Source organism: Urocitellus parryii, chromosome 15 (assembly GCF_045843805.1).
Source record: "Urocitellus parryii isolate mUroPar1 chromosome 15, mUroPar1.hap1, whole genome shotgun sequence".
Lineage (NCBI taxonomy): Eukaryota > Metazoa > Chordata > Mammalia > Rodentia > Sciuridae > Urocitellus > Urocitellus parryii.
The window spans coordinates 56041509-56062886 of NC_135545.1; the positions used below are offsets into that span (position 1 = coordinate 56041509).

General features: G+C 52.7%; 2 protein-coding genes across 5 annotated transcripts; one reads left to right on the forward strand and one right to left on the reverse strand.

Annotated features, from left to right (window-relative positions):
* Positions 1-1173: 1173 nt before the first annotated feature.
* Emc8 (ER membrane protein complex subunit 8) lies at positions 1174-15217 on the reverse strand. 2 transcript variants are annotated; one of them, XM_026401859.2, is made up of 5 exons: positions 14904-15212; positions 7848-7924; positions 2462-2531; positions 1861-1955; positions 1174-1591 (listed from the first exon to the last, which is right to left on the reverse strand). In XM_026401859.2, exons 1-5 carry the CDS (start codon positions 15132-15134, stop codon positions 1432-1434), a joined length of 633 nt encoding a protein of 210 aa, XP_026257644.1. In that variant the 5' UTR covers positions 15135-15212; the 3' UTR covers positions 1174-1431. The 2 variants fall into 2 exon arrangements, with proteins under 2 accessions (XP_026257644.1, XP_026257646.1); XM_026401861.2 differs by lacking the exon at positions 1861-1955 and having other exon boundaries at positions 1503-1591; positions 14904-15217.
* A 211-nt stretch (positions 15218-15428) lies between these two features.
* Positions 15429-20568, forward strand: Cox4i1 (cytochrome c oxidase subunit 4I1). Of its 3 annotated transcripts, none has more exons than XM_026401855.2 (5): positions 15429-15536; positions 16607-16680; positions 18778-18945; positions 19429-19560; positions 20327-20568. In XM_026401855.2, the coding sequence occupies exons 2-5, from the start codon at positions 16608-16610 to the stop codon at positions 20461-20463; spliced, it is 510 nt and encodes a 169-aa protein (XP_026257640.2). In that variant the 5' UTR covers positions 15429-15536; position 16607; the 3' UTR covers positions 20464-20568. The 3 variants fall into 3 exon arrangements, with proteins under 3 accessions (XP_026257640.2, XP_026257642.2, XP_026257641.2); XM_026401857.2 differs by lacking the exon at positions 15429-15536 and adding an exon at positions 15947-16058; XM_026401856.2 differs by lacking the exon at positions 15429-15536 and adding an exon at positions 16038-16062.
* Positions 20569-21378: the final 810 nt, after the last annotated feature.

Below are 21378 nucleotides of genomic sequence, written 5' to 3' on the forward strand. Positions count from 1 at the left end.
GGAGCCAGTGCTCTGGGCTGAGCCTGGGAATCTGCCTCACTCAGCGCGAGCGTCTCTCACCCCAGGCCTTCTCTGCAAGGCGAGATGACCCCACAGGTTACTTCTCTTCCTTACCTTGTCTTAGTGAAGGAGGAGGGACCAGAGGAAGGAGGGACAGAGGGAGGGGGCGGAGAAGGGGGCAAGAGGGTAGAGGGAAGGGAGGAGGGACGACAGGAGGGTGGAAGGACTGAAGGGGCAGGGGCGGGAGGCTGGAGGGGCTCTGAGTTTCCATGTTCTCCACTGGTTTGTATCAAGAAGGGAAATGTAGGGAGGCTGAGTGGGGAGGCAGCCCTCCCTTGGTACTGATGTTTCAGGTTTTAGTTGCTTTTTCTTCCACACTTGCCACTGGATGTCACTGAGTAAGCACCTCAGTGTTTATTCTGGTCAATGAAATGTCCCGGAATTATTGTGGAAATAATCAGTAGTGAAGAACTTTTTCACTTTTTCTTTCTTTTTTGGACTGGGGATTCAACCCAGGGGTGTTCCACCATTGAGCAACCTCCCCAGCCTTTCTTGTTTTGGCCTAGAACTTGCGATCCTATTTTTAAAACCTGGAATCACCTGGCTGACCACGCAGATCAGCTGATGGGATCCATTCCTGCTTCTAAGACAACTGTAGTGCAGCCTCTCTTCCCTGTTTTTTTATTGGTACCAGGGACTGAACTCAGAGGCACTCGATCACTGAGCCTCATCCCAGCCCTATTTTGTATTTTATCTAGACACAGGGTCTCACTGAGTTGCTTAGTGCCTTGCTTTTGATGGGGCTGGCTTTGAACCTACGACCCTCCTGCCTCAGCCTCTCAAGCTGCTGGGATTACAGGCATGTGCCACTGTACCTGACTCCTCCTCCTTCATGATTGTGGCTGTGAGGTTCCCGGCTGACTGGCAATGTCAGTTATTCCCACTGTGTGGACTGGGGCTTTGGAGCACCAGAGCACCAGAGCACCAAAGCCTGGCTCTCAAACTTAGCTGGGGGCGGCACTGTGCACTCTGCCTCACCGCAGGACCTCTGGTAGACACTGGCTCAAGCAAGATAAACACACACACACATTGGAGTATAACAGGTGAGCTTTTTTTTTTTTTTAATAGTTCATAAGCCTTAAAAAGTATCCTCTCCAGATTATAAAAGGTTAGTTAAAACTGTTTAATAGGAACAATCTTGGACAAGCAGAAATAGCTCTGATTTGGAAGATGACAGCAACATATGACTGAGAGAATCCGCAGGGACCGGGCAGTCTGGGCCTCCCTCGGCCTCTCCCCTGCTGTCTGGTGTGCTGCTCTCCACGGCACAGGCCACCTCAGCTCTCCACCAGGCTTCAACTCTGCTTTAAAAATAGGTTTTCTTCTTCAGTGTAGTGGAAATGCCCCTCGAGTGGTCACCGCGGCCCCTACTCAGCACAGGTGCAGAACAGCTTTGTTGATCTCTGGGTTTGTCCAGTCATTCCGAATGTCATCCAGGTGGTTATCAAAATCCACGAGCGTCTCGTAGGACCGGCTGTCCAGGAGTGAGGCTGAGATCCTCTGCGCCTCGGGCCAATCCTCACAGTAGTCACTGCGGGTCAGACATGGAGAGGTCAGCCTCTAGCAGGCGCCTCCAACAGTGTCTGGGGAAGACCAGCCCCCCCCCCGCCCCAGTGTTGTATAAAGGACAGGAGGGAGTTGGCAGTGTAAACACACAGAGTGGACGCAAAGCACCCTGCACATGAAATGCTGGAAAACCAGAGGCAGGAAGACTGCAGCACCACCCAGGCTCCCCTTGGCTCGGGGGCCTCACTCCTCCTGGAGCTGGGGAATGCGTCACCCACGGGGATGGGCACTCACTGGTGTGGGTCTCTGCACCGCCACCTGTTCTCCTGCTGCTCATACACATGGATCGTGGGTGCCACACAGTCCATCGTAAACCTGGTGTTGTCCACCTGAGCACGAGGTGAAGGACACAGCATGAACAGGGCAGGCGTGAGGACAGACACCACTTCTCCCTCCCTCCTGCCCAGAACTCTGCAGGAATCAGGGCTGCAAACAGCTCACCCCTTCCTCCCCAGGGAGGGAAGTGCTGGCTGTCCTAACAGGAGGGTCCTCACCTCTGCATGGGCACCAGTCACCTGGAAGCACCCAGAACATGGCCTGCTGCCTCCACTCCACTCTGTGTTCTGGACTCATGGGCTGGGTGGGGCCTAGAATCTGCACTTCTAACGGGCTTCCAGGTGGTGGTGGCAGGGGGACCTCACTGTAAGGACCTGAACTGAAAAGACCCTCTCTGGATATCCTTGTGCTGTGTGGGCAGCGGTACCCAAACCACAGTGCAGGGGGAGGGTGCTACAGGAGGTACCAGCGGCCCTGGAGGAGCGGGTGGGAGAGCCACCAAGGAATGCACAGAGATGCTCCCAGGGTGCAGCCCCGCCAGCAGAGCCAAGCGGCTTACCATGATGAGAGCAGTGTCACTGAAGCCCTCGGCGATCCTGGAGGCCACCTTCTCCGCGACCTGGTTTGGACTACAGACAAGAGCCAGTGAGTTCTACTCCATTCTAGTCCATGCCATCTGACACTGTTATGTCCATATAAGCACGTCACCACCACTCAGAGCCAACCAGCAATGACAGAAAGGATGATGTAGATGACAGGCTGTTTGCTGGCCCCAGGGAGGTAACCATGGGCACCTTGTCCGAAGCCGGTCCTGCTTCCCTTCTCCTGCAAGCCCTTCTAGGGGGAGCTGGAGGACTGCTTCTGAGCAGGAAGGCTCCCGAGCCTGGTGGAAAGCTTCCTGAGCAGCAGAGGAACCCCGCTGCTGGGCACTCCCAGTGGTGCCAGCCCCTCCCTCTGTCCACCACCAGACTGGGCATCTACTGCAATAAGTCACAGAGATCTCATGGCTGCAGGCAACCCAGTCGTCTTAAAATTTGTTTTTAAAGTCATAAGCCAGTCCACATGTTCTCGAAGACCACGAGCCTGCCAAGTGCTGGCCCTGGCCACCCAACCTTGATAAGTGACGCTGTCTACCTCACGTCAACAGAGCTAATTATGGAGTGGCTCCCAGGAATCTTGCTGCCTCCAGTTATGCTTCTGCCCCGTCTCAGGAGGGGCTTCGTGCCCCCAGCCCAGCCTTTAAATCTTTTTATTTCAACTGGTTCCCTCTTGCCACCACCCAACTGGCCTGCTCCCCACAACCCCATTTCTTAAAACTTCTCCCATCAGTCGGGCTCCTGCTCCCTGTGTGCTGCCAGCTCTGTGCCATCTGCTGATGGGGACTGAGGCTACCAACTCTGCGAATCCCCTCAAGCTTCCCTGCTGAGGCCACCTCTGAGGACGCCGCCTGTTGGTGTTGCTGCCTTCGGGTACCTACCCCTGTTCCTGATCCTGCCTCCTCCCTCTCCCTGCTGCTCCTTTAGCTCAGGCCATCGCTGTGGCACCAGCTTCGAAACAGCTTTCTGACTGTCCCCCAATTTCTAGGCACTTCTTGTCCAGCACATCCTGAAAACATTTCTTGGATCAACTTTCCTAAAGGGAACTGGTGCAGTGCCTGTTGTGGCCACGCCCCTGCAGACACTGCTCCCTCACCTGTGCATTCATGGCTGCTGTTCTCAGGGGCAGGCTCAGGCTGCTTCTCCTACAGGGAAGACAGACCCTGGTGTGGAGGGTTGGGAGCTGGGCTGCAGGCTGCCCTACTCACACTGTCCCCATCTGGCCTTCCAGGCCCAGCCCTGCTTATTAAATTCTGTCCTCTCCACCCCCATATAGCCTGGCCAGACGGGCCTGGGTCAGGTCTCCTCCCTCTGCAGGCTCTGAGGCTCTAAGATGTTCCAACATGGGGGCTTGTAGGCAGTTTCTTTTTTGTATATCTTATTTTCCCTGCACAGTTTCAGCTTGAGTAGGGACTGAGCTATATATGAATCTTAATAACCATAAAAATACACTGTGAGTTCATTTAAAGAAACATGCTATAGGGGCTGAGGGTAGCTCAGGGGTAGAGTGTTTGCCTAGTACATGCAAGGTCATGGGTTCAATCCCCACAGCACCATGAATAAAATAAAACAATAAAAATGAAATACATGATAGTTATAATCCTTTCCTTGTGACTGGGCTAAAACAAGCAGATTAATATCATTTTATAGAAACAATTTCATCTGATTATTCCGCTTTCAATTTGAAGGGATGCAGCAAGTCTACAACTGACGAAGAAAAAATGGGAGTTATGGGCAGGTTTCCAGGGGGCCCACTGTGGTGCGCAGGAACTCAGCACCAGGCCAGTTCCCAGCTCAGTGAGAAGGGGCAGGGAGTGCTATTCTGCAGCTCGAGGGCAAGTGGCAAGCAGCTCTCCACGCCCCTGCTGGCCTGCAGGACCTGCTAAGCTTGTCCCCAGCACTCAGCACGTCATGCCAGCCCTGACTTTTACTGGGAAGGGAGTGAAGAAATATTTGTGAAAAACAAGAACTGCCATTTCAGATGCCCATGACTCAAATCTAAAATTTACACTTTTGATGGCTGGGGATACGGCTCAGTTGGTAGAGTGTTTACTTCGCATGCACAAGGCCCTGGCTCAATTGCCAGCACCCCCCTCCCAAATACACACACACACACACACACACACACACACACACACACACACACATTAGTGAACTGTCGATGTATTTGAAAGGGTTGCCTAATTTGTTTACTTTTTTGGTGTCATACTCTTTTTATTCTCAAGTACTGGTCTACCATGCCCACTCCTCAATGTAAGACCACCATACTGTACCACTCACACCAGTCATTTGTTTTCTACTGGTCTGCCTAAGTCAGCTGCCACAGAAAATGCAGGCACCCTGAGGGCAGAGCCCGCCTAGTGGTGCCTTCACCAGGAGGCCCAAAGCCAGTGCCACACACAACTGGCAGCTATATTTTGAAACTGAAAGCATTTTCTTGAGCATTCTCTCCAGGCCAGGGCAACCTGCAGGGTACTGAACCATTCCCACATGAAATGTTAATTATCCCAGGTACGGTGCAGTGGTGCATGCCTGAAATCCCAGCAAGTTGGGAGGCTGAGGCAGGCGGATCCCAAGTTAAAGGCCAGCCTGGGCTACTTAATGAGACCCTCTCTTAAAAAACTCCCGAAGGCTGGGAGTTTGGCTTAGTGACAGAGTGTCCCTGGGTTCAATTCCCAGTATCACCAAACACAATAAAATGATATAAAATGTTAATTATTAAGCAAAACACAGGCAATCACGAGATGACAGAATAAAACTTGATATACTGATTTTAGTTTAGGAAGCATTAAAACATCAACCAGTCTTTTAAAAAGTAATCGTAGCACAGGGCAGTGGCCACTGTGAACCGGACACAAGGCTCGACGGGTACGTGTTATCTCACCCTGTCCTCAGAGCTCTACCACAGAGCCCAAGGAGTGGCCTAGGATTTGAATTCAACTCTGCCTCCAAATCTCATGCCCTGAGACGCTGTTAACCGGGTGACATTTCTAGAAAAGCAGCAAGATTTTCAGGTAAAAGTGAGCAGCGTGGAAGAGTGAAGGGACCATGACCCCAGCTCCTGACTTCCAAGCTGCATAGCCTCTGTGAAGCTACTGTCCCAAGCCCCTTCACCTGCACACGATGAGGATCCGAAGGGGCAGCCACACAGGCTTCCTCCTCTGAGCCCAGCAACGGCAGGGGTGGGTGTACTCAGGTCTGGGAGAGACTTGTGGGGTCACTAACCTCTCTAGCACCCTCAGCTAAGGTTCCAGTGCTCCCCGCGGGCGGGCCTGACCAGTGGAGGTGAGCACATGGCTGGGGATGCAAAGCCTCCTAGGTGCGTGGGGAAGGGGCCGGGACTTTGTGAGGCACAGAGAAATCCCAGAGGCCAAATGGCAGAAAATAGTCCTGGAAAGGTGGTTCCAGGCAGAGCTGGAAGTCGGTCAGGACAGCAGCAGGAAGAGAAGACAGGACAGGCTGTGAGCCAGACTTCTCCGGCACAAAGGAGAGGACCAGGGAGCCTGGGCATGTAGACCACGGCCTCCTCGGGTCAGGGAGGCATCCATGCTACCTGACAATTCCTCTTGCCCACTCTCCTTTCCCGTCTGTGGGAGCAGCCAAAGGAGACACCGTGTGGTCCAGGCGAGCCCCTGGCCAAGGATAGCTCCTAACTAATCACAGAATAAAGTTCAAATGCTTTTAGCATGGGGAACCCTCAGGTTCAGCCCACCCACCTGCATAGCCTGGCACATCCCTCCTTGTGGTACAAGCTGTCCTGCCCCACTCCTGCCTTGCTCCTACCTGTCTTCATCCTGCAGTTTCCTGGCCAAAAATGCTCTGGCCCTCTGGTCTCCAAGATTGCCCTGAAGCCCCTCCCTGGGGCTTCCTGGGTGATGCCACTGCGTGTGAGTCCTCCTGGCTCTTGCTGCCATGGTGCTCCTCACCTCCTGGCCCAGGGTCTGCTCCCACACCACAGGACTTTCACACTCAACTAGCCACAGCAGGCAGGATGGGGGTTTCACCTGACCTAGCATGGAGCTGGCCTACGTGGGGTCCACACCTTGTCAATCTTTCCATGAGACAAGGACCAAAATGGACATGGTCCTAAGGGGGTGCTCACTCATGGATGGACAAGCAGACAGAGTCACCAACACAGAGGGCAGATGAAATCACAAAGAAGGTCCCAGAAGGACTGAGGTCCACGAGGGATGCCCTGAAGCAAGAGGAGAGGCACTGGGCTCAGGGAAGAGCAGAGGCTGGGGAGAGCTGGCGAGTTCATGTGCCCGGGTGCCTCTGTGTTCTGAGCCACCAGCAGGGGTCTGGTCAGACTCCACATGAGCCCGCGTCTTTCTGATCATCCACCTCCCCCGGTGCTGTGCCAGGACCCAGTCCATGGAGGGCCAAATGGTTAAGCCTCTCCAGAGCTGCTGTGCCTCACAGGTGGGCAAGCTTGGTGGCTAGCTTTCTGAATTACTTCCAGAGTGCTTTTGAGGGCACCCTATGGCAAAAGTGGACCCCGCTCCAGAGGCCTTCAATGCATCCGAGTCTCTGGACTCTGGGTCTGTCAGCTGTATCTGACAAGGTAGGAAATCCCGTTGCATACTGTGGGGACACTTTCCAGGCGCCCCTGGCTTCAGCCAAAGGAAGCCTATGGAGGCCATCAGAGAAGAGAGATGTCAGATCTGTGTGTGGCCCAAGCACAAAGCTAGCTGGCTGCTGGCCACATCCCTTAGCCAAACGGCATTACCCAGCTCCTTTCTTACAGACCTTGGAGGAGAAGGGACAGTGACACCTCTTGTTGCTAGGTTTGTCAACACATGTTCTATTGTGAGTTCTCCTAGGTACAGCCCACCCCTTTAGAGGCAGCTCAGGTAGGAATGTGTCCCCTGTTTCCTCTCAGGACCCAGGCCCATGCAGACAGTCGACTTCTCAGGTGAGTGAGAACCCTGATGGGGAAATCTCTGGTTAAAAGGAGCTAGGAGACAATTAGGGCAGCAAAGACCACATGTCCATCATAGCACCAGACCCAAGCGCCCAAGCCTAGAGCTGCCTGTTCATCCTCCTCCTGGCTTGGACTTGGGAGGCAGCAGGCTGCAGGCAACAGAAAGCAGGGCCCCTGACTGCTTTCACTGAGCGAATACCTCCAAGCAAAACAAAGAGGACACGACACAGAATCCCAGAGTTAATCTAAATGTTTATGACTTCTGTTGTTCAGAAGCATCTGCACGGTAGCGACTGACCTTCACACACCATCAACACACAAGGAGGGTGGGGGGCACAGCTCTGACTGCACACTGGAGCCTGTGCCTCCACAGCAGGCTCCTGCCAGCACTGCCTGGCCAGCCTGCTGGGGTTCGTACCACATACCTGGCGTCCTTCACTCGTTCATTAGCTTGATAATAACCAGCAATCACGTAGCTATTATCTTTGCACCATGAATCAATCTGAAAGAGGAGCACAAATTGGGAAGATGAATGACTTTCACTTAAATGTAGAAATCTCAATAACCACAGGAGACCCTCCCTCAAGTGCTGGGATAAGACATGACATAATCCTGGCACCCTTCTCCCCAGAAGAAAGGCCACGACGGTGAGATGGAAAAACCAAGTCTCAAGCTGGCCTGGTGGTGCCGTGAGCTCTTAGGAGGCTGAGCAGAAGGCTCCCATGCTTGAGGTCAGCCAGGACAACTTAGCAAGACCATGTCTCAAACACAAACAAAAACCAAATCACAGAGGCCAGGGGGACAGAAGGAAGAGGGCCTCCGACAGTGCGCTGTGCTGGCTAGAGGGCCACTGGGCTTGCTGGAGGGAGACCCCTTGTTGACAGGCCCTGGGTGGTTGCAGCACCGTGGGGAGCTACTCACCTTCTCTTATGATACACAGTAGTGGGCATTCTGGGGCAAGCACAGGCCTTGCCATCACCTAAACAGCCCTTCATAGCGGAGGGAACTAGAGCTCAGAGGCCCAGGACACAGATCCCAGCACTCAGCCACACGGAGAGATGCCTTGCACTGGGCATGGGGCACATGGGCAGGCAGCGGGCACAAGCACACACACCAAGTCCTGGCAGTGTGCTCACAAATGGAAGCCTGGCAGACTTTGAAGTTTCTGTTTTTTTTTTTTTTTTCTGTTGTTGTTATTGTTTTTGGTACCAGGGATTGAACCCAGGGGCGCTTAACCACTGAGCCACATCCCCAGCCCTATTTTATATTTTATTTAGAGACAGGGTCTTGCTGAGTTGCTTAGGGCCTCGCCAAGTTGAGGCTGGTTTTGAATTTGACCCCCCTGCCTCAGCCTCCCAGCCGCTGAGAGGACAGGTGTGAGCCACTGTGCCCCGCTTCTGTTCTTTTTTTTTTTTTTGTCTCTTGGGAATTAGGGATTGAACTCAGGGGCACTAGACCACTGAGCCACATGCCCAGCCCTATTTTGTACTTTATTTAGAGACCGGGTCTCACTGAGTTGCTTAGCACCTCGCTTTTGCTGAGGTTGGCTTTGAACTCACGCTCCTCCTGCCTCAGCTTCTCGAGCCACTGGGATGACAGGCGTGTGCCCCATATCCTGCCTCTGCTCTGTTCTAATACATGGCTCTTCTCTTGTCAGATTCAGCCTCAGGTCTAATGCCATTATTAAAAACTACAAAAGGTCATCTGGCTTTGCCATAATGGCACTTTAAATATATTGTAATAAATGCTATTTTTGTTCTGCAGATGAGGAAATGGGATGGATACCTCTTTTTTTTTTTTTTGTAGTGAATTAACTGGTTAAAAATATGTGTCTGTATAAATGTGACCCTAATGCCATTTCCTCAATTCTGGGTCCCTACCCAGTCTGCCTCATGACCAAAAGCAGATACTACATGACAGATCTGGTCTACGGGTCCCTGGCTCGAACAAGGATGAGAACACTTCTGGTCTCCTATGAGCTCACAGATTACCATATTGGGTCAAAACCAGGGCTCCCTGAACCGACTGGACATTCTGGTCATCCACCCAGAAGATCAGGGTAATGTGCCCAGAATATTTAGAATGGCTCCACCACCGAGACTGTGCTGCAAATCACTCCAAACTAAGCACATTTGTCTCTGCTGCCTCTTAAGGGAATAGGTTCTAGAAACTCTCTGGCTGCTTAGAACAATTTCTTCTATTTTTTCCCTCAAACTTATCTCAATGTAGCATCAAGGGCCTCACTCTAAATTTGGGATTTGGCCGTGTTCCCTGAACTCAAACCTGCACAATGAGCTGGCCCTTTGGCGGAGTGCACCCAGGCTGTTTTCAATCAAAGCTGGCCTCTGGAGTATGTCCTCACTGGAGGTGACCCTTGCCTCTGCCCACCTCTCCAGGGCAGGCTGTCCTTATTTCCAGGTCAGTTGGTTACCCTTTATTTCCCTACTGCCCTGGAGCAAAGTACCCAAACCTAGTGGCTTAGAACAGCACAATTTTTTTATCTTACAGGTCAGAAGTCTGGAACAGGTGAGCAGGCCTGGGGACCCTGTTTTTGGCAGGTGCCCACACTCCTGGGCTCATGGCCACACCAGTGCCTTCTGCCTCCACCTTCATTTGACCTCCTGCTCTCCCCTTATAAGGGCCCTTGTGGGCTTCCGTGGAGAATCCAGGATAATCTCTCTACCCGTGGCCCTTTCCTTAATCCTGCCTGTGAAGTCCTGTTAGCCATGTGAGGCCTGGAGATTAGAATGTGGACATCTTTTGGAGGGGGGTCTTATTCTGCTAACCACAGCTGAGCTACATTCACTCTAAGGGTGTGAAAAATGCCTTTGCTGATGACAACATCCCGAGGACCCCCGGCAGCAGTCTTTAATGCACAGTCCCTTTCCTCGGATGAGGCAAAGGCTCCAGACTTGCCCCCTTACCCCGCCCCTCACAAATACATATCACCCTGTATGGCCCCAGAACAGAGACAGGGCTGACACAGACGAGGGCTCCTGCAACAAATACAGCACACACCCCAACCTACATTCTCCCTGCAGAACGCAAATTCCTATGTGAAATACCCCAACAAAAGTCCATCCAAATTCTAGCAGAAAAACAATGTCATGACCTGGAACATCTAGAGCTCTCGAAGTCAGGTCACAATGGCTCTGGCTTGGCTTCGAGAACTTTTCAATGACCCAAACAATAACCTAGTCAACGTCTTAGATGCTGATGACTGAGATAGAAAATGGGCTAAGCCATCAGAGGTCACAGAAGTAGGGTAAGTTTTAAGGATTGGGGAAGGGTTAGCTGGGCATGGTGGCCCAGGCCTGAAGTCCCAGCAACTCAGGCAGCCAAGGCAGGAGGATTACAAGTTTGAAGCTAGTCTCAGTAACTTAGTGAGAGAGTCCCAAAATACAAATTCAAAGGGTCGGGGCTAGGGTTGTGGCTAAGTGATGAAGTGCTTGCCTGGCATGTGTGAGGCACAAGGTTTGATCCTTAGCACCACATAAAATAAAGAAAACAAAGGTATTGTGTCCATCTACAACTAAAAAGCAGGGGTGGTGGGTGCGCTGGGGATACAGCTGAGTGGTTAAGCACCCCGGGCTCAATCCCCAGTACCAAAAAAGGGAAGCGTTTTCTCTGGTAGCCTAGAATGTGGACTAGACATCAGGTGAGTGGCTTGCAATGAGGGAGCTGGTGTGAGGAGCGAGCTGGACAGGTGGAGGTGGGGCAGGCCAGCCTGGGGTGACCCTGGAACTCCGAAGGGTCATCCAGGAAGAGCCGGGGTGGGTGTAAGTGGCAGCCTACATGAGGGAACTTGTTCCTTCCCACATGGTGCAAGACAAGGTGTAACTGTTTGTTCCATCTCTGCTCCCAATGACTGTGCTTCTCCCTTCCTGGCCTTGATGTAGGACACCTCATGCCTCTGCCATGCATCTTATGAAAACTTAAAATGAAAATACAAGTTCAGAGCAAATTTAAAGTTCTGTGAAACTTGTCAGTTTAGTAAAACTGATCCTGAATACAGTGCCAATCACTCGGGCACTTCACTTCTCAAAGGGAAAGGACACTTGCACCTTGGCATGCGCCTGCTCTAGACCAACCCCTTCATTAGACCCTGCACAGAGAAAGTATTCTCTCTGCAAGCTTGCTCATGCTTTGCACATGAGTCACTCTAATCTTCTGAGCACTGTCACCTGTGCCAGGTAACTATACAGTAGCTATCGAATAGAAAAGCCAGGTCCTGGCAAGACAGCCACTCTGGGGGCATCATATCCACCAAGTGGAGGTAACTGTGAGGCCCTCCTGTGTGTAGGACAGCAGGCCCTGGTGCTCAGGAGTAGGGGGGCTGTGGGTCTTACTTAAATTCGAGAGCACCTCAAGGCCACCCATCTATTTTGGGGATGAAAAGGACCTCCATCTAAAAGAAAAGAGCTGAGGATTGAACCCAGGGCCTCGCACGTGCTAGGAGGTAAATGGGATGGGGAGGGAGGGCGAAGTACTGAAAAGGGGACTTGGAGCAGCCAGCACACAAATCCTGGAGCTGCACAGGGAGTGGAGAGCTGGACAACAGCGGCCGAGCACAGCAGCACAGAGCAGAAGCACGGGGAGGCAGCAGAAGAGTTCTAGCCTCAGCCCTTGGCAACAGTGAGAAACCACAGAGAGCTGCCCCAGAGGCAGAAATGAAAGTGAGGGGAACGGACAGAGAGCTTAGAGAAACAGCAGGTTGATGTGAGTTTTCCTACTCACATTTTATCGGTTTTTGCCATTAGAAATAATTCTTTCACTACCTATGTCAAAGAGCCATAAGGATAAATAACAGGCACAAGTACTTAAAAAAATAAAAAACCAAGGATTTTTTAAAAATGGAAAATTATAATGAAAAGCCTTTCAAAGGAATCTAATGTTGCCCTCTGATGGACTGCATTTCGTCATTCTTACCCACTTATCAAAAATAATTCCATGTGGATCAGGAAAGAGCTGCATGGATGAAAAATTCAAGGCCGGCCTTGGCAGCATAGTAAGATTCCACCTCAAGGGGAAAAAGGGGGCTGGGGATGTCACTCAATGGTAGGGCACTTGCCAGGCATGCACAAGGCCCTGGGTTCCATTCCCAGTAGTGGAAGGAAGGCAGGAAAGGAAAAAAGCAAAGAGAAGAGAGAGCCATGAGATTATGGCTGTGTTCATAAAACAGTTGTACCGATTTAGCTGCTTTAATCCAAAATTCGTCTCCTATAGCAAATACGCTGATAAACCATAGCTCCAAAACCTGACACTCTTCATGGCTTTTAGGCTATACGGTCACTTGGTCAAAAAGTAAATAATATAAATTTAAATGGCTTAATTTTAACATAAAAATTTTGAATGGGGTGAAACTGTGGATTTTCCTCCATGACTCCTGAGAAGCACCTCATCTGCACTGGACAGGCATCTTTTTCATATCTGTCAACTGCTGAAGCTATGCCCCAAAGTTTTGGAGAACATAAGAAAAATCAGCATAAACAACCACTGTTCAGAGGACAAAACCTGCGGTCTCTGACTGAGAGGAGGTCACTGCAGGAAGTCTAACTTGGACATGATGCTGCCAGAGAGGAAACTCTCACAATGAAAGGAGCACCTGGACTGGCAGTCTGCAGCCAGAGAGCGACAGGCTGGGAAGTAGGATCAAAGGGGCCCTGCAGGCGATATCTATACATGCATGTGACACAAGTGGCTGGGCTTGAGAGTGGAGGCCCTCTTTGAGCATCTTCTTCCCCAGCTAAGTGGCTTGGGAGGCAGCCCTGCTCCTTGGGGAAGGTTTCAGTGAAGGTGACTCAAATGGTTGTTTATGTTACTATGCTCGGTTCTCTCAGGTACTGAATCCGCACACCAGAATGGGAATGTAACCTTTTTTAAAAAACTATTTATTTGTTTTTTAGTTGTAGCTGAACACAATATCTTTATTTCATTTATTTGTATGGGGTGCTGAGGATTGAACCCAGGGCCTCGCATGTGCTAGGTGAGGGCGCTGGGCCACAAGCCCAGCCCCATGCTGAAGAATTCCTAATTGTCACTGGACACCCCCCGTGAAGTTCCAGTTCTTAAGACAGGACTTTCCTCTGACCTTCTGGGTCCTCCTCTGCCCACCCCACAAAAGTGAGGCCAGGCTTCTCACAGCATAAGACCTCACGGCCTCAGGCACTGTGAGGCTCCTGGCTCACCAAGACCATCTGCTGCCCAGAGCTCCAGGCCCATTTTACCCGACAGCACAAGGGTAATTTGACTCGTGAGCATGTCAAATTCAACGAGTGCCACCAGTCATCCAACAGACCAATGACCACATTGGTCCTTCTGCCCCAAATCCACTCCCTTCCCTGCCTGGGTCTGCCAGGCCTGGTCCACTATTGCTTGTCCCCGTCTCAGGGCTGCCTGACTGTCCTGACTCCGCTGACTTCTCTCTCGAATCTCTCCCTTTTTTTAGTTCTACCCTCGGCATTTCTTCTTTGGTGTAGTACTTGTCAGTTTGTACTAAGCAAATACTGCCCTGACCGGCAGCCATACGCCTCCCCAGCACAGGCCTGGTACAAAGCAGAGCCGCAAAACACATTTGTGTTGGACTGCATAACCCTACACATGACCGCTATTGCTGAAGCTAGAACCCTGCAAGTCGAAGCATCTCAAGATCCAATCAGCCTGCAATTACCTCGATAACAGAACAATTAAGACAGCTGGTTAGAAAGATCTGGATTAACACATGCACTTGTGTTCTCCAGAGATGTTTTAAGTCCCCATAACACATTTCTTCAGGAACGAAAATGGCTGAGTTTATAAATATCCTCAACTTTTCCATCTCCTGCTCAGAAATGATAGGAAGAAATGATGACTCAGTTTCACAGCCTCAAAGCTGTGCCCAGTAACCTTAGGATGATGGCGTGGAAGGCACCTCATGCTTGCCAGGAATTTGCTTTGGTGTCATAATTAGGTAAACTAAGAAAGGGACCCATTTTACTTGCATAGGTAAGGACTCCTATCTACACCTTCTCGAACTTTTCCTCTTGCGTCAGTCAACTGGCATGTGTTGGCATCAGAGTTCACAGTACAGGAAAAGCAGCCCCTCGGCCCGGGTGGGCGGGTTGAGGCTAGAGTTCACTTCCCCTCCGAGTTCCCACAACCCGATGGGACGTGTAGACGTTCTCCCCTCGGTTCATCCTGGTGCCCACCCGACCAGGCTCCGCACGCAGAGACCCAGAGCCCGGCGCCGGGGCTGCCTGAGCCGCTGCTGAACGCCACAAAAACCCTTTAGCTTTAAACCCTCGGGGGCATTCTAGGTAAGTCGCCGCCGCCACGGGCACTCGTCCTCCTGGCCCAGGGCGCAGGCACCCTCCGAGGCCGCCAGGCCCGAGGTGCCAGCGCCGCCCTCTGCTCGCGGCCCCGGGGCGCCCACCTGCCAGGGCGCCGGCGACACCCGACGGGCCCGCGGAGCGCCGGGGGACTCGCGGCCTTCCCGCGCTTACCAGGGTGAGGGCCACCTCCAGCATGGGCGCCAGGGCCAGCGTGCCGTGGAAGAGGGGGATGCAGTCCACGAAGAGGGTGTGGGGGGCGCCCGGGCCGCCCAGCGGCAGGTGCTCCTTGCGCGGCTTCTGCTTCTCGGCCACCAGCAGCCCGTTGACGGCGCAGTGCGGGTACTTGGCGCCGTGCAGCAGCATCTTGCAGTAGGCCTGGGTGGTCAGCTTCACCCCGGGCATGCTGAGCCCGGCGGCCCCGCGGGCCCGGACCGCGGCCGGCCGCGCGGCGCCTCCGCCGACAGGCAGGACGAGGCGGCGGCGACCCCTGGCGCGGACTCGGGCTGGCGGCCCCACAGGCCGGCCGCTTCCGCCCCTCACCGGCCGCCGCCCCGACGCGGCTCGCCCTCCTCGCCGGCCCGCCGGAAAGCGGCCTCGCCTGCGCCTGCCGGAAAGCAGCGCCGCCCGGCGTTTCGCGACGTTCGCGGCGCTGCTGCCTTCGCGCGGCCGGGCGCGGGCGCGGGCGGGGCTTCTCGGTTCCCGTGGTGCCCCGCGGCGTGGCTCGCTCTTCCGGCCAGGGCCTCGGTCTTCCGGTCACGGGCAGCCGGGGCGCAGAGGGCGGTCGCGGCGGTCGCGGCGGCGCAGGTGAGTGTGGGGCGGCCGTCGCTGGGCCGCGAGCCGGGTGGCTCGTGGGGTCGTGGGTCGGAGGGCCTGCGCGCCTCGGCCGGCAGCCGGCGCCCGCGTGGGACGGCGGGCTGACTGGGGCGCGGTGACATTGAGGCCTGTCCGCGGGGCTGTGGGCTCGGGGTCCCTCCGGCGGCGGCCTCGGTGCGGGCCCGGAGCGCCCGGCCGGGCCGCACCCGCCTCTCCGCCGCCTGGCGCGCGGGCCTCGGGCTCTGACCTTGGGGCGCCCGCTGCGAGGCGCGGGCCGCGGGGAGGAGGGCCCGCTGCCCTGCGGCCTCTGCCGCTTCCTTCTCCACGTCCGCGCGACCCCGGGTGACGCGGTGGCCTCCGGCGCTGCCCTCCCCGCCCGGCTCCGCGAGCTGCGGGCTGGGTCCTGACGTCACGCCGGTTTCTTTGCCCTGGGGCGACATTTTCAAGGGCTTCGGAGCCTTCTGGTCGCCCTGCAGGACGAGCGCAGGTGCAGTGTGGATGCGACGGAGCCGTGTAGGTGGGCCCGAGTCCAGGGCCCCGGGAGCGGGTCATCGAGGTCGTCCGTGGTCCGCAGGGCTGGAAGCGGGCCAGGGCCACGTTTGGCGTCTCTGCCCGCTGCGATCCGTGCACCGGGAGGTTTTTCAGTACTGCTCGATTGCGGGCCTGTGCCATTCCCTGTGAGCGCTACCTTTCCCCCAGAGACCGAGCTTGTCTTGGTAGCACAGCACTTTACTGTCTTATAGCATTCCCAGTTATTTTTAATTTTTTTCTTCTCATATTTTAAGAAGGCTGATTTTCTATTAATTTCCCAGAACAAGTATATGTTATGGCACTTGGGTTTATCATGGAGCTCTGTAAAAATGTACTACCAAAAATACTTCATGTTACTTTGTGAATTAGGATCATTTTACAGAGAATGGATCATTATGTTGGATAGAAGCAAAAAAAAAAAAAAATGAATTGGAATCACTTCCAAAGTGCCCTGGGGCAAAAAGATGGCTTATCCCTAATGTGTGTTTGCCCTCATTCATAGAGAAGGTATATGTTTTTTTTTCTTCCAGAATGTTGGCTACCAGGGTCTTTAGCCTAATCGGCAAGCGAGCCATTTCCACCTCTGTGTGTGCACGAGCACATGGTAAGTCTGACTTTCCTTTAAAATGGGCTGAGCCCATTATTTTGCTCCTGCTGTGTACCAGGCCCTGTGCTGGGGTTTCAGGGATGCCTATGATCTTGGTCTTAGAGTTACTGGACTGCAGGGTGATATGGATATTTCAGCAGGGATTATATTGAGGTCTATTTATGAATCGTGTTAAATATTAGTGGGGGGTCCTTGCTTATGTTGTTATTTCCCCATTTTCCTTTCTGGTTTTTCAGGTTCCAGTTCCACCCCTTTCAAGAGGTCTCACTACATCTGACTTTAGTGACCCCCCTACCCCGACTTCTGTTTACACAGTAGAGGCACTGGAAGCAAAAGAGCTTGGATGTCCACCTGAGCTGGGTTGGAATCCTATTTCTATTGTGACTAGCTACTTAAGTTTAAATTTAAGAATCTCACCTGAAATATATAGAGAGGTTAGTTCTGTGCCTGGCATATAACCAGTTGTCGCTCACAGCTGGAGTGGAGGGAGCTCAGCTCCACCAGATCTCCTGCAGAGACCCATCCTGGTTGAGGACAGGAACACAGAAATTCTTTAGAACGTGGAATCCTTTTGCTTTTTTATCCCTTTTTTTAGAAAAAGAATGTTTGGTGTTTCAGCCTTTGCTTTCCTCTTTCATTTACTGGGGAATCAGGCCCAAGGCTCTGAAGAGCCCAGGAGATTGTCAGTTGGCTGTTCTTGTTTTAAAATATGCTGTTTTATGGCTAGTGTGCTCCAAGGCTGTGAGACTTTATGTCTTTATAACAGCTTTATGAGATGTAGTTCACTGACATATTCATCCAATTAAACTGGTCTTTAGACCGTTCACTGGTAGGTGCCATTGTTTCTGCTGTTGAATCTAGAACATTCTCATCGGTCCAGTTTGTATATCTTCAATAACTCTTAACAGCTAGAGACTTTGGGTGGGGGCGTGCTGAACTTGGTAAGCTTTCTAGTCTGCTTGTTTTAATTGGGAACTAGTTCTGGCCATTTTCACTCCAGATCCTTTTGGGGTGGGGGCAAGTGCATTTATGTAAGTGTGCCAGTGGTCTGCTGGCTTGAGATCAGCACCTGGAGGAGCTGCACTGTTGCTCAAGGCTCAGTGTCTTATTGCACGACTGTGTGACTTGGGAGCCTCTAACCATGTGGCTGAGTTGGTGGAGGGAGAGCATTTTTTGCAGGGCTCTGTCTCTCCAGACCAGTTTGGGACATAAATTGATCTTGCAGCAGAACAGAACTGGAGAAGCGCTGTCAGTGGGGATCCTGAAGTGAAAACAGCTTCCTCTTCTGTCCTGCTCTGTGCCTGCAACACACAGTACAGGCGCATTTTAAACAGAGTGAGGGGTCTACAGGCCGATCTCTCCTCCTCCCACTCGCAATAGCTAGGTTTTACCCAGCCAGAAGTTTTTGCCTGTGTAGTTGCACACATGTGATTCACGTGTGTACATGATTTACGTTTTTCAAAAGGAAAACAAAAACAGCACCAGCCTTTCTGTGACCCACTGAGTGCTTGATTCCTGTGCCTGTGGTTCTAGGACCGCTTCATTCACTTAGTGTCATGGCCTGTCTCCTGCACAGGAGCATTCCTGTCATGTAGTTTACACAATTTTGTCCCCACTTCTAGAATGAGGTCTTTGATTGGCTCACCGACAATCCCATACATCTAGAGCCACACTTAGCAGGCAGTAGGTGCTTGGTAAGTTGGTGAAGAATGAGCAAGAGACTCTGATGCCCTTTCTAAAGGGTTGGCGCAACTTCTGAGCCAGTCCTCAGTTGGGCACAGTGATCCCCATAATGCTGCTGCCATGGCCCCTTTTCCTGTGCCTAGGTTTCTGAACTTGGAACGCTTGTTCTTCTGCCTTTCATGTTGCCTTTGTTCTTATCAGTTTGAATCCCTTGCAGTAGGGCCGTCCTGGGTCCATTCTCCCATCCAGGCAGGGAACCCTGTCCAGCTCTTGTGATAACCGCTACAGGAAGTGGTGCCAGGGTCCATTAGCGGTTGAATGAAGTGGTGCCAGGGTTCATGCTATGTATCATGCTTCCACTTCACCACCGGCCACCGTTCTCATCCAGATGTCCACCCCATGTGCTTCCAGGGAGCGTGGTGAAGAGCGATGACTTTGCTCTGCCCAGTTATGTTGACCGGCGTGACTACCCCTTGCCTGACGTGGCCCATGTCAGGCAGCTGTCCGCCAGCCAGAAGGCCCTGAAGGAGAAGGAGAAGGCCTCCTGGAGCAACCTGACCAGGGACGAGAAAGTTGAGTGTGGGTATCAAAGGGCAGGCTGGCACACCCAGCAGCACCGGGCAGCGCGTGGCATGGATTGCTTATTGAGCACTGCTGGGTTCTCGCTGACTGTCCTGGGGCCCCAGCTCCCTGGGGAGGGGTGGAGGGGGTAGCTGCAGCCTCAGAGTAGACATGGTGGGTAGGACTTAGCCTAACTGTAAATTGTGGCAAGAAGACCCCTACAAGCCTCTGTTCCTTATGAAAGGGGCCTGGAAAGAATGTGACAGAGCAGACCCTCACATGGATCCAAAGGAAATGTCATCCCTTCGTCCCTCCTCCCCTCAGGTGCTGTTGTGAGGGCGTGTGTGCACACGCAGGGGTGTTAGGGCCAAGGCTGCGCTGTCACCCTCAGCTCCTTGTTTTCTCCCTTGGCTGTGCCATGGGGAGGGGGGAGCCTGTGGAGGAGGGATGTGGCCACTTCAGGCTCTTTATGCCTGCAAATGGCTCTTCCTTCTGTCCCAGTGTATCGTATTCAGTTCAACGAGAGCTTTGCCGAGATGAACAGGGGCACCAATGAGTGGAAGACTGTGGTGGGCGCAGCCATGTTCTTCATCGGCTTCACCGCCCTCATTCTGATCTGGGAGAAGCGCTACGGTGAGTACAGTGTTGCGCCCAGGGCAGCCCCCACCCGCAGTGCCCAGGAGTGTGCTGGCAGGACCTGCACACTGCCTTGGAGCCAGAGGTGGGCACTTCCGTTCCAGGGTCTATCCCAGGGTGGTGTTCCGGGTCTGGGGACATTGAAGCGGTAGGAGGTTGGTTTGAAGCTGGAGTCACCCTTCATGATTGCACATCCTGTGTGAGCAAGTACTTGCTGCTTAGCAGCATGCCACCACCTCTCAGTGGCAGCTCGATGGCTCACCAGCCAGGTGTCCGGAGGTGCCTGGCAGGCGCTGGTCCTGGCAGCTGCCTGGGTCGCGGTGCTGCACCTCAGCTGTAGCCCGAGCCTCAGGCCCCTCCCGCAGGCTCCATGGGGGCCCACTCTAAGGCAGCTTCCGCCTTTTGAGAGTGCATTCCTGTGCTTCAGGTTTGAGTGGGGATGTGGTTAATGGCACACCAGCCTTGTCTGGTCTTCCCGGTGCCATTGGCCCCGAGTGCCTTGTGCTAGCCTGGGGTCCTTGCTGCCCATGCCTGTGGAGATGTGCTCCAGTTTAATGATCTTACTGCTGACCTTTTGTAAATAGGAATGATTTTAAAAACATCAGGCCTTGTCAGTGCCCAGAAGCACAACCTTTGGGTGAGAGTAGAGTTGAGTGGAGAGTGGCTTTGTGCTAGTGGCCTGAAAGGGGACCTAACCACTGTGAGGCACTGGGTGGGCAGCCTGTGAGGACAGTCGTCCTCATACAGTGGTTTTGAACCGCAGTGTACGGCCCCATCCCGCACACCTTTGATGAAGAGTGGGTGGCCATGCAGACCAAGAGGATGCTGGATATGAAGGTTAGCCCCATCCAGGGCTTCTCCGCCAAGTGGGACTATGACAAGAATGAGTGGAAGAAGTGAGAGCCCGCTGCTCACATGCTGGTCATTTCAAGTTCCTCTGCATCTTTACTGGAAACCCATTACGTCCAACAGAACCAGTGCTAATAAATGACGAGTTACGTGGAATCTGTGTGGTTTCTTGGATGGTAACTGAATGAAAGTGTATTTAAAACTCTAGGTTCTCTCAGGCATCCGGAGTAATGTATTGTGGGTGTAAAGTAAATGGCACAAAGCTTGTATCTTAAATTGTACAAGGGGATGTTAGATAAAAACTAAGAGTAGAGTCTATGATGTGGGGCTTTTTAAAACTTTCTTGTTTTTGAGACAGTCTTGTTAAGTTGCCCAGGCTGGTCTTGAACTTGTGATCCTCCTATCTCAGCCTCCTGATTTCCTGGGATTATAGTTGTATACCACTGTGCCCTGTAATGTTGAGGTTTTTTTTTTTTTTTTTTGGTGGGGGGAGGGTACTGGGATTGAACTTGGGGTACTTGACCACTGAGCCACATCCCCAGCCCTGTTTTGTGTTTTATTTAGAGACAGGGTCTCACTGAGTTGCTTAGTGCCTCACTTTTGCTGAGGCTGACTTTGAACTCAGGATCCTCCTGTTTCAGCCTCCTGAGCCACTGGGATTTCAGGCGTGTGCCACTCCTCGTTTTGAGTTTTGACAGATTTTTCAGTAAAATCTGATTTATTAGCCAGACCAACAGAAATTCCAGTGAGACACTTTTTTTTTTTTTTTTAAATATTGTTTTAGTTGTAGGGGGACACAATACCTTTATTTTCTATGTGATGCTGAGGATCGAACCCAGGGCATCACATGTACTAGGTGAGCACTTTGTCATGGAGTCACAATCCCAGCTCCCATGAGACACTTTTTTTCTGGGACTGTCTCTTGTCCCCATTGGCTGGACTGTGAGGTGACTGCCCTTATGCACA